Consider the following 13803-nt stretch of genomic DNA (forward strand, 5'->3'; position numbering starts at 1 on the left):
TCTTTTACTCTCTTTACTCTTTTACTTGTTTCAGTCATTTGACTGTGGCCATGCTGAAGCACCACCTTTTAGTCGAGCAAATCGACCCCAGGACTTATTCTTTGTAAGCCCAGTACTTATTCTATCGGTCTCTTTTGCCGAACTGCTAAGTGACAGGCATGTAAACACACCAGTATCGGTTGTCAAGCAATGCTAGGGGGACAAACACAGACACACATATATATATATATATACATATATATGACAGGCTTCTTTCAGTTTCCGTCTACCAAATCCACTCACAAGGCATTGGTCGGCCCGGGGCTATAGCAGAAGACACTTGCCCAAGATGCCACGCAGTGGGACTGAACCCGGAACCATGTGGTTGGTTAGCAAGCTACTTACCACACAGCCACTCCTGCGCCTATCGTTTATTTTTCGTTTGTTTCAGTCATTAGACTGAAGCTATGTGGGATACCACCTTGAAGGGAATTTAGTCCAATTTGACTTATTTTCTTTTTAAACCTGGTCTTTTTTGTTGAACTGCTACATTACAGAAACATAAACAAACCAACACCGGTTGTCAATCAGTGGTGGAGGACAAACGCAAACACAAAGCTTCCATCAACCATAACCACTCACAAGATATCTCAGTTCATTGTCATCTGCTCCATGAACCCCAGCATCTTGAGATCAACCCTCACTACTACACAATGATTATTTTATAATCATCACTCACAAGTGAGTACGACTTGTAGCTGGTACCATGCTTTTCCTAATTCATAAGGTCGTGAGTTCAATTCCTGGCAACGTATTGTGTCCTTGAGCAAGACACTTTATTTCACATTACTCCTGTTCACTCAGCTGGCAAAAATGAGTAGTACCCGTATTTCAAAGGGCCAGCCTTGTCACACTCTGTGTCATGCGGAATCTTCCTGAGAACTACGTTAAGGGTACACATGTTTGTGGAGTGCTCAGCCACATACATGTTTGTTTCACGAGCAGGCTGTTCCGTTGATGGGATCAGCAGGAACACTCATCGTTGTAACCAGCAGTGTCAGTTGTTAGGTGTCTATGTAGTCATGAACAGGGATAGATTTTCCCATCCTTGAACCAGCAGAACATCAAGGAGATGATGTAACAGCTGGAGGGAGACAGAGTTACACCAGGACACTCTCGCTTTCTCTCTTTCTCTCTCTCTCTCTCTCTTTCTCTCTCTCCCTCTCTCTCTCTCTCTCTCTCTCTCTCTCTCTCTTTCTGTGTTCTCACTGAAGTTGAAGGTAATAAATATTTCATTCTTTTAGAGAGGTGGTTGGTGAAAGAAGCAATGTGATATATGAAGGCTGTGATAGGTGCCATGTGACAGTGCATGGCTCAGTGGTTAGAGCAATGGGCTCACAATCATGAGATAGTGAGTTTGATTCCTAGATTGGACATGGGGTAGTGAGTTTGAGTCCCAGGCTGAGCATGGAGTAATGAGTTTGATTCCCAGACCAGGCTATTCTTGAGCAAGGCACATTATTTTACATTGTTCCAATTCACTCATCTGTAGAAATGAGTTGAGACATCACTGGTGCCAAGCTGTATTGGCCTTTGCATTTCCCTTGGATAATATCAGTGGTGTGAAGAGGAGAGGCTGGTATGCATGGGCGACTGCTGGTCTTCCATAGGCAACCTTGCCTGGACTTGTGCCTTGGAGAGAAACTCTCTGAGTGCAATCTCATGGTCATTCATGACTGAAAGGGGTCTCTCTCTTTATAGCAGAAGACACTATAAGTGGAAAGTGAAAGTGAAAGTATATATACTTGGAGAGGGATTGGCTCTATCAAGTTTTAAAATACCCAAGAGATACCATATGTTCTGACTATGCCCTTACAACTCCTGATGGAGGTGAGGGGACCCAAGGAAGAGATGAATAGATATACTTACTTAAATTCCATTATAATTTTTCATATATTCTAGTAAAAAAAAAACTGGATTACCTATATTCAGACCACTGCAGGACAAAAGCCTAAGCATGTTCTCTCAACCAAGAGATCATACTGGTTTGTTGACCCTACTCAGTCATACAGGCTTGACATGGCTTGGTAGAGGGGTGCAGTTTTATACTCTTACCCAGGAGTAGTTAAGTCAATTACATCAACCCCAGTGCTCAACTGGTACTTATTTTATCAACCTCCAAAAAGATGAAAAGCAAAGTTGACATCAGCAGAATTTTAATTAAGAACGTAAGAACAGACGAAATACCACTAAGCATTTTGCCTGACGTGCTAACGATTCTGCCAGCTTGCCAACTTAAATAAGCATAATCAAATAAATGCAGCAAGATTTTAGAATAACTAAACAGATAAAGTGTTTCTGCAAATGAACACAGCATAACATAAATTCCTTGCAGCATGTAGAACAGTATATAATATTGGTTTCATTAGTTGTAAGATTTAGTTAGCTTCTGCTCATAATAATACAGCTGAGGTTTTTCCAGAACCCTATAGTTTTCTGCATAATGTGAAAAAAAAGCTGGCTTAGGTGCAGGAGTGGCTGTGTGGTAAGTAGCTTGCTAACCAGCCACATGGTTCTGGGTTCAGTCCCACTGCGTGGCACCTTGGGCAAGTGTCTTCTGCTATAGCCCCGGGCCAACCAATGCCTTGTGAGTGGATTTGGTAGACGGAAACTGAAAGAAGCCTGTCGTATATATATATATATGTATGTATGTGTGTGCTTGTGTGTCTGTGTTTGTCCCCCTAGCATTGCTTGACAACCGATGCTGGTGTGTTTATGTCCCCGTCACTTAGCGGTTCGGCAAAAAGAGAACGATAGAATAAGTACTGGGCTTACAAAGAATAAGTCCCGGGTCGATTTGCTCGACTAAAGGCGGTACTCCAGCATGGCCGCAGTCAAATGACTGAAACAAATAAATGAGTAAAAGAGTTACTAACTTAAAACGTACTTGATTTAGCTCAGAAGTTGAAGATGATATATTTACTTGAGAATTAACATGATTGAAGAAAACGTTGAGCATGTAAAGATTTCTGTCCAATCTAACCTAAATGAGTTAAAATTATAGTCATCAATGACAGATAGTACCATTTGCCTGTCTCTTTCTCTTTTTCTCTTTTTACTTGTTTCAGTCATTTGACTGTGGCCATGCTGGAGCACCTCCTTTAGTCGAACAAATCGACCCCGGGACTTATTCTTTGTAAGCCCAGTACTTATTCTATCGGTCTGTTTTGCCGAACCGCTAAGTGACGGGGACGTAAACACACCAGCATCGGTTGTCAAGAAATGCTAGGGGGACAAACACAGACACACAAACACACACACACACAACACACACACACACACACACACACACACACACACACATACATATATATATATATATATATATTATATATATATATATATATATATACATATATACGACAGGCTTCTTTCAGTTTCCGTCTACCAAATCCACTCACGAGGCTTTGGTCGGCCCCGGGCTATAGCAGAAGACACTTGCCCAAGATGCCACGCAGTGGGACTGAACCCGGAACCATGTGGTTGGTTAGCAAGCTACTTACCACACAGCCACTCCTGCGCCTGCATATTTTTTGAAGTTCAAGTTACTCTTGAACTCTCCAGGGATGTGTAATTTTCTTCCAGAAACATTCTGTGTGACATGACCCATTAATTCAACAACCCATCTGCCAAGCTGAGAGAGATATAGTTATCAGAGGCTGTAAAGAACTTGTAGCTGACTTGGAATGCCATGCATTGTAACTACAATGAATTTATAGCAGGAAGTTAAGTCAGGTTTCAAGGTAGTTAGGATGGTATTTAATCTAGTTCCTATTTTTTTTCTCATTTTGACAGCTGAAATTAGTGTGTTTTGCATTGTTTCTCTTCACAGTGTGACTGTATTCCTATCATTTCGATTTCTGACATTAATACATTATGAATTAGCAGAATATGCAGTAAAAAATTGTTCTGCAGTGTTTGGCATGTCTTTTTGGATTGTCGTTACCCACTATGTTTATTTATTTATATTTGCTTACAAGTGTTTAAAACAAATATGTATACTCTTTTCTCTTTTACTTGTTTCAGTCATTTGACTGCGGCCATGCTGGAGCACCGCCTTTAGTCGAGAAAATCGACCCCAGGACTTATTCTTTGTAAGCCCAGTACTTATTCCATCGGTCTCTTTTGCCGAACCGCTAAGTGACGGGGACGTAAACACACCAGCATCGGTTGTCAAGTAATGCTAGGGGGACAAACACAGACACACAAACACACACACACACACATATATATATATATACATATATACGACAGGCTTCTTTCAGTTTCCGTCTACCAAATCCACTCACAAGGCATTGGTCGGCCTGGGGCTATAGCAGAAGACACTTGCCCAAGATGCCACGCAGTGGGACTGAACCCGGAACCATGTGGTTGGTTAGCAAGCTACTTACCACACAGCCACTCCTGCGCCTGTTGGTATACTCGTACTTGTCACTATGAAGAATGGAGAATGAAAGTATTAACATGCTTTTTCTCTTACCAAAACAGAACTTCCATCCCCAAGTGCAGTAAGCAGATTAATTTTATACATAAAAGCAAAAGAAAAGATTTTAAATTAAGTGACAAGTGCAGACGTACCCATTAGTTTGAGAGGTTTGTTTTAAGATTGCGTGGTTTTGGGTCTGTACCCATTGTGAAGTTACAATGGGATGATGTCTTTTACAATAATCTCAATAATTCCTTGTGAGTGGAATTGGTAAATAGAAACAGTAGGAAGCCCAGGGTATAAATACACACACACACATATGTATGTATGTATGTATGTATGTATGTATGTATGTATGTATGTATGTATGTATGTATGTATGTATGTATGTTAGTTAGTTAATTTGGCTCAAATGTATGTATGTATGTATGATGTATGTATGATGTATGTATGATGTATGTATGTATGTATGTATGATGTATGTATGTTTGTATGTATGTATGTATGTATGTATGATGTATGTATGTATGTATGTATGTATGTATGATGTATGTATGTATGCATGTTTGTATGATGTATGTATGTTGTATGTATGTATGTATGTATGTATGATGTATGTATGTATGTATGTATGTATGCATGTATGTATGTATGCATGCATGCATGTATGCATGTATGCATGTATGTATGTATGTATGTATGATGTATGTATGTGTGTATGTATGTATGTATGATGTATGTATGTGTATGTATGATGTATGTATGTGTGTATGTATGTATGCATGATGTATGTATGTGTGTATGTATGATGTATGTATGTATGTATGCATGCATGCATGCATGCATGTATGTATGTATGTATGTATGCATGCATGCATGCATGCATGCATGTATGTATGTATGCATGCATGCATGCATGCATGTATGTATGTATGTATGTATGTATGTATGTATGTATGTATGTATGTGTGTGTGTATATATATATAACAGATGATAACAAGATGTGTGGCTTAGTGGTTAGAGTATGCAGCTCACAGTCATAATGTCATGAGTTCAATTCCCAGTGATGCATTGTGTCCTTGAGCAAGACACTTTATTTCACATTCATCCAGTTCACTCAGCTGGCAAAAATGAGTAGTACTTGTATTTCAAAGGGTCAGCCTGGTCACACACTGTGTCATGCTGAATCTCCCTGAGAATTACATTAAGGGCACACATGTCTGTGGAATACTCAGCCACTTGCATGTTAATTTCATGAGCAGGCTATTCCGTTGATTGAATTGACTGGAACTGTCATCAGCATAACCAAACAGAGGGCCCTGATGATAATAAGGTACAGTATATTGATGGGGGTTTGTCGGGAAAGTTCTGCAACTGACAAAATACTTTGTTTCGAGATTGATCTCTCCCTCTCTAGCCTACATTCTACAACCCTACATTTCTGTTTCCTTCAATAACTCTCAGGATCCTTACCACCCTCATTTACTTCCTCTCTTAAAATAAAATAAAATTAAAAACAAAATAAAATGTATGTATAGGCGCAGGAGTGGCTGTGTGGTAAGTAGCTTGCTAACCAACCACATGGTTCCAGGTTCAGTCCCACTGCGTGGCATCTTGGGCAAGTGTCTTCTGCTATGGCCTCGGGCCGACCAAAGCCTTGTGAGTGGATTTGGTAGATGGAAACTGAAAGAAGCCTGTCGTATATATGTATATATATATATATATATGTATGTGTATGTATATGTTTGTGTGTCTGTGTTTGTCAACCGATGCTGGTGTGTTTACGTCTGTGTTTGACAACCGATGCTGGTGTGTTTACGTCCCCGTCACTTAGTGGTTCGGCAAAAGAGACCGATAGAATAAGTACTGGGCTTACAAAGAATAAGTCCGGGGTCGATTTGCTCGACTAAAGGCGGTGCTCCAGCATGGCCGCAGTCAAATGACTGAAAAGAGTAAAAGAGTATGTATGCATTGGCGAGCTGGCAGAATCGTTAGCACGTCGGGCGAAATGCTTAGCGGTATTTTGGCTGCCGTTACGTTGTGAGTTCAAATTCCGCCGAGGTCGACTTTGCCTTTCATCCTTTCGGGGTCGATAAAATAAGTACCAGTTATGCACTGGGGTCGATGTAATCGATTTAATACCTATGTCTGTCCATGTTTGTCCCCTCTATGTTTAGCCCCTAGTGGGTCATAAAGAAATATGTATATATGAGTGTATGTGTTTGTGTTGACATTGTTTGCACACTGTGTAAAAAATAGTGAATCCACATTTACATCAGTGTCTCCTTCTGTCTCTAAAACACATCAACCCATTGAACTGTTCATTATTCAAAGGACTGGCGAAAATAGTACCTTACTAAGAAACAAGGTAATTTTGGTAACAAGACGAACATCCAGCTGTAGAAAAAATGTCTCAATAAGTGTCATCTAATACACATCATCATCGTTTAACGTCCATTCTCCATGCTAGCATGGGTTGGACGGTTCGACCGGGGTCTAGGAAGCCAGAAGGCTGCACCAGGCTCCAGTCTGATCTGGCAGTGTTTCTACAGCTGGATGCCCTTCCTAACGCCAACCACTCCGTGAGTGTAGTGGGTGCTTCACTCACGGAGTGGTTGGCATTAGGAAGGGCACCCAGCTGTAGAAACAGCTGTAGAAACACACTAGCATGGAAAAAAATGGACTTTAAAATGATGATGTGAGAAAACATCAGACACTTATTAATGATTTTAATTAGTGGTACTGATAAAATAAAGAGAACTAAGATTTGTTTTGCTAAGTTGACAAAACTAATTCATGTGCTTCATGTCACTACGCTTTACTCTTTCACTTGTTTCAGTCATTTGACTGCGGCCATGCTGGAGCACCACCTTTAGTCGAGCAAATCGACCCCAGGGCTTATTCTTTGTAAGCCTAGTACTTATTCTGTCGGTCTCTTTTGCTGAACTGCTAAGTTACGGGGGATGTAAACACACCAGCATCGGTTGTCAAGCAATGCTGGAGGGACAAACACAGACACACAAACACACACACACACATATATATATATACATATACATATATACGATGGACTTCTTTCAGTTTCCATCTACCAAATCCACTCACAAGGCTTTGGTCGGCCCGGGGCTATAGCAGAAGACACTTGCCCAAGGTGCCTCACAGTGGGCCTGAACCCGGAACCATGTGGTTCATAAGCAAGCTACTTACCACACAGCCACTCCTGCGTTATCTTTAAAATTTGAAAAGTTGCCCACACATGTTAAAGCTATTGAGGGGAGCAGGAGGAGGAGGAGGACATTCTTGCTGATACACACACATATTGAAAAGTGCAACCAAGTCTTGGTTCTATGACCAGTCTCAGACTCTTAACAACTTGTTGGATATATATACCAGCATGGAAATCAGACACACATACTTTTGTGTATAGATGTAAAAAAAATTACATGAAACAAAGTAAAAAAAAAGAGTTCTTTACATAAGTGGCATCTGGTTGAAGCCAGTCTGACTTACATTGTCATTGGTAACTTCAAAGGACAGCATATTATGTGAGAAGGCAGCATAGCAATAACTATTGAAGACATGATCAGATATTTGTAAATATAGCATACGATCAGTTTCCATGAGAGGAACTAATGGCATTGGTTTGAAAGGAATTCCTTCTTTGTCACCTTTCCATGTAATTTCACCCTAAACAGGAAGAGAAGAAAAGAGAAATAAGTAAATGAATACACACGCACATATTGAAAAAGTCAAGAGGCTTCACATGAGTAATATTATAATATGAAATTCTAAAATGCTTTGAGAGTTTCGTTATGAATAAAAGGAGGAAGATATTTACATTTTTATCAAAATATGCTACTAGTTTCAATTGTTTAGTCATGTAATAAAAGGAAACATAAATTGAATTAAATTAAATTAATTTTTCGTGATAGCAGTTTTTAAAGTTCACATGGTGGTAGTTGTTGGTTTTCCTGTAATGGTTGTTGTTATAGCAACAGTAGTAGTTGTAGTGATAGAAGCAGCAGTAGTCGTGGTATTAGTTGTAGTAATGTTTTCTTTCCCACAGTGAATGAGAAGTTGTGGGTATTTTGTTATCAATATTGTTTTTTTGTTGATTCATTGCTGTTGTGATGACATAAAGGGAAGATTGTAAAGTTAGGTTGTTTCAGTATATGTTTATATGTTCATTGATCCCTGTTTGTACTCCATTATTCGAATTTTTGATCTATGCATTGTTTTCTGGACATGCATTGTTTTTTGGACATTCTGGTTTGCCCTCTGTAGTTTTCTCCACATGAAGAGTTTCCTTCATTTAAAACAAATTTCAAATCCACTTGACAGATTTAAACATAGGCCACAGTTGGGTCTTCCAAATTTCTTTACTGATGTTAATTTGTGCAGTTTAACATTTGCTAATATTTATTTTCATTGATTTAGGATGTCTTTTGCTTTTTATGATGGTATATGTATGAAAAATTAGATTCATCCTGGAATCTCTTTTCATTATTAGTATGTTTTGAAATAAAATTTTTAGGACTATGGGTGGAAATGTATGGAAAGACTTTCAATTCTGATATATTTCAGTATTCTGTTTGTTTTAGGGCTTGGATATTAATTTCTTTGACTTGCATTCCATTATCTATTAAGAATGATGATCCTACATTCTAATGATTCTGCCTATTACATAGAACAGTAATGTTCTGTGGGTCCTGAAAAATGACCATCACTTTATAAAACCAATGCTACATTATTAATAACTACAAATTATGTTTGAGTAAAGACAAAATGGTTGAGTGTGGTATTACCAGGTCATACATTCTGAGTTCAATTCAACTGTGAGTATTGTATTATATATTTGAGCAATATATATATATATATAGGGGCAGGAGTGGCTGTGTGGTAAGTAGCTTGCTAACCAACCACATGGTTCTGGGTTCAGTCCCACTGCGTGGCATCATGGGCAAGTGTCTTCTGCTATAGCCCCGGGCCGACCAATGCCTTGTGAGTGGATTTGGTAGACAGAAACTGAAAGAAGCCTGTCGTATATATATGTATATATATATATGTATGCGTGTGTGTGTTTGTGTGTCTGTGTTTGTCCCCCCTAGCATTGCTTGACAACCGATGCTGGTGTGTTTACGTCCCCATCACTTAGCGGTTCGGCAAAAGAGACTGATAGAATAAGTACTGGGCTTCCAAAGAATAAGTCCCGGGGTCAAGTTGCTCGACTAAAGGCGGTGCTCCAGCATGGTCGCAGTCAAATGACTGAAACAAATAAAAGAGTAAAAGAGTATATATATATATCTCAATTCATCTATCAGGAATATTTACAAGATTATCCAAAAATATTTATGATAGACACCAAACTTTCATATGCTGAAGATTATTTCTCATTTATTTGACAACAGTCTTTCATAGGTTTCAACGAGTATTCCAGTTGTTCACTCAGCTGAAATGCTTACTCAATGTGTTTACATGTAAGTGGCTGAGTATTACACAGACGTACCTTTAATATAATTTTCACACTGTATTAGTGTAACCCAATGTGATGAGACTTGACTATAAGCCCAGTACTTATTCTATCGGTGTCTTTTGCCGAACCGCTAAGTGACGGGGACGTAAACACACCAGCATCGGTTGTCAAGCAATGCTAGGGGGACAAACACAGACACACAAACACACACACACACATATATATACATATATACGACAGGCTTCTTTCAGTTTCCGTCTACCAAATCCACTCACAAGGCATTGGTCGGCCCGGGGCTATAGCAGAAGACACTTGCCCAAGATGCCACGCAGTGGGACTGAACCCGGAACCATGTGGTTGGTTAGCAAGCTACTTACCACACAAGGTTTGAATCAATTTGAAGCTATGGCTATACAAGATACTCTACAATAAGACTGAATCTTCTTGAGATGGTGAAATAAACATCGTAAACATTCAGTCATTCCTGCATCTACATAAAGGAGAAAAGGCACTTATCCTGAAATAAAAGACCTTTTTCAAAACTTTCAATTAGTATCATTGTCCAAAGTGCTGTAACTGTCAAGAGTTGTTGGCATCTTGCATATGCAAGATTTGAGGACTGGTATGTGAAGATGCCGTTACGTTCTGAGTTCAAATTCCGCCGAGGTCGACTTTGTCTTTCATCCTTTCAGGGTCGATAAATTAAGTACCAGTTACGCACTGGGGTCGACGTAATCGACTTAATCCGTTTGTTTGTCCTCTCTGTGTTTAACCCCTTGTGGGTAGTAAAGAAATAGGTATGTGAAGATGCATGGCCTAGTGCTTAGGCTATTGGGACACAACACAATCAATCATAAGGTTGTGGATTCAATTCCAACACTGAGCAGAACATTGTTCTTGGACAAAATTCTTCATTTCTCATTGTTCCAGTTCACTCATCTGAAAATGAGTAAATGAGAAAATGACACAGAGTAGCACCTCACAGACTTTTATCCCAAAATATTTCAAATTCCACCTATCAACGGCCCTTAATGATTACAGCATACTGGGTGATGATAATGATGATGATGATGATGATGATGATAGCATCTACTAGTAGTCATCTTAATAAAGGAAAGTTGATCACTTTGGATTAATTCTTGCCAATACAAACCCACACCAAGTTTCCTCAGATTCTGAGCATTGCCTTACCTTATTTTACTAAGCTTACCATTTCTGTAAACTTACTGCCCATTACTGGAACATAAAAGCATAAATAATGTCTGTAAAAAAAAAAACTGAAAGAAATATATAACAAAAACTAATCATGGTTTTATAAAATGAAAATTTTTGACTTAGTGAAAAATGTACACCTTATGGTATGTTTCCATGTAGTCTTCGGTGAAGTAAGGTGGTTCCAACATGCTGTAGTCCATCACGTAGTTGTTCTGGAAGGTGATATTCACTGAAAATATACATATACACACATATAATATATATCGGCTACGTATCCACAATTGTCCTTATACGATAAGTATATTTTTTCTCTAGCATTGATACGACTCTTAATCTGTCTCTTTCTCTCTCTCTCTCTCTCCTCCCTTATTCCCCTTCCTTTCTTTCCCTCTCCATCCGTCTTCCCCCCCCCCTTCTACGTTTCTCTATCTCTCTCACCTCCAGCCCCCTCGATCTGTCTCTTTCTTCTCCTCCCTCGTCCACCTTCTCTCTCTTTTCATCTGTCCCTTTCTCCTGTCTTTTGTTCTCACGTGACCGCTAGCTACTGTTGAGCGCTCTTTTCGTTCCAGCAGTCGCCGAAGCAACACGTATTTGTTCGTCTCCCTGCGGCCATTAGGCACAACTTCATAAGCCAGCCCCAAACTCAACTCGTCCTGTCGAAAGACCCTTGTCTTACGTCCTGGTTTTGTTTTGTTTTTTATTTTTACCGTTATTGTTTTTACGTTTTTGTATACTTATTGGTGTCACGTATTCTGTATTTTTGTTCGTGTACTTCGTTCGTTTTCCGTCCTCGTGTTGTATACATTCGAAGCTTTCTTCCAGGGGATCTAATGCGCTTGGCTTAGATTTCCCTTGGCGGGCTGCCCATATCGGAGCCATCTCAAGATTAATCAGCCAAAATTGCTAAGATGATCTGGTTCTTGACTGATGACTGAGGGCTTCGAATGTCCCGTCCTGTGGTTCTTGTGTCGTCTCTGTGGTGTTTCATGTTCTTGTCCATGTCTGTAATTATTTTTACTGTTTACCTATATATATATATATATATATATATATATATTATCATTGTCATTTTCATTATTATCAACTTGCAAGAAATAGCAGCCAAATCTTTTTCCAAGCCATATACAAAAGACAGAGAGGGGTAGGGGAGAGAGAGTGAGAGAGAGAGAGAGAGTGGGGTGAACACAGTAGAGAATGTGGTCTTTACTCTTTTACTCTTTTACTTGTTTCAGTCATTTGACTGCGGCCATGCTGGAGCACCGCCTTTAGTCGAGCAAATCGACCCCGGGACTTATTCTTTGTAAGCCCAGTACTTATTCTATCGGTCTCTTTTGCCGAACCGCTAAGTGACGGGGACGTAAACACACCAGCATCGGTTGTCAAGCAATGCTAGGGGGACACAAACACACACACACACATATATATATATATATACAAATATACAACAGACTTCTTTCAGTTTCCGTCTACCAAATCCACTCACAAGGCATTGGTCGGCCCGGGGCTATAGCAGAAGACACTTGCCCAAGATGCCACGCAGTGGGAATGAACCTGGAACCATGTGGTTGGTTAGCAAGCTACTTACCTCACAGCCACACCTTATATATACAATAATAATAAAGGACGTTGCCATATACAATTTTACAAACCAAGGACGTTATATAGACCTCCTTGACTCAAGTTAGAGAAGGGGTGCATATTATACACAAGGTTTAGGTTTTTCAGAGGTACAGCCCCCTAAAAATCCCCTGCGTATTATACTCAAGGGCAGACTATACTTGAGGATTTACGGTGTTTGAGTGTGTGTATGTGTGTGTGTGTGTATGTATGTGTAAATGCATGTATTTTGTATGTTTGTATGTACCCTTCTCTTGACATCATGTGATGGTTATAAATTAATATCACCGTCATACAAGTGATGTTGTTCATTTCCAATCTTCCATGATAAAACATGTCTGGCCATGGAGAAATATTATCTTTCTCGGAAAGACATGAGAGTCAGCAACAGGAAGAGCATCCAGCTGTAGAAAATCCGCCTCAACAAATTCCATCTGACCCATGCTGCAGCTAATGAGGATGATAGTGGTGGTGGTGGCGAGGAGGGGGAGGAAGAGAGCGGAGCTGGTGAAGGCAGTAGTGGTGGCGGCAGCGGTGGTGGCAGAGGCAATGACAGTAACTGCTGCTCCTGCTATCGCTGCTGCTGCTGCTACTGTTGATACTACTACTACTACTACTACTATACTACTACTAATACTAATAATAATAATAATAACAATAATGCTGCTGCTGCTGCTGCTGCTGCTGCTGCTACTACTACTACTACTACTACTACTACTACTACTACTAATAATAATAATAATAATAATAATAATGCTGTGGCTGCTGCTGCTACTACTACTACTACTACTACTACTACTAATAATAATAATAATAATAATAATAATAATAATAATGATGATGATAATAATACTGCTGCTGCTGCTACTACTACTACTAATACCACTACTACTACTACTACTACTACTACTACTACTAAATTTTGAATTTTTTCCCCCCTTTTTTATGAATTTTGTTTTTAATATGTTTCTCAATTAAATGATCTTTTTGAAATTGAAAATAAATATCTTTTTTTAAGAACTTTCTCATTTT

General features: G+C 39.4%; 1 protein-coding gene across 1 annotated transcript in view; it reads right to left on the bottom strand.

The window, feature by feature from the left end:
- LOC115210849 (bactericidal permeability-increasing protein) overlaps positions 1-13803 on the bottom strand; it is a 95106-nt gene that overhangs the window by 23516 nt on the left and 57787 nt on the right. The window contains exons 7-8 of the mRNA XM_029779605.2: positions 11292-11383; positions 7977-8153 (exon numbers count right to left, since the gene is read on the bottom strand). Of these exons, the coding sequence (XP_029635465.1) occupies positions 7977-8153; positions 11292-11383 (269 nt within the window). The remainder of the gene's footprint in view (positions 1-7976; positions 8154-11291; positions 11384-13803) is intronic.

This window comes from Octopus sinensis, linkage group LG4, assembly GCF_006345805.1.
Source record: "Octopus sinensis linkage group LG4, ASM634580v1, whole genome shotgun sequence".
Lineage (NCBI taxonomy): Eukaryota > Metazoa > Mollusca > Cephalopoda > Octopoda > Octopodidae > Octopus > Octopus sinensis.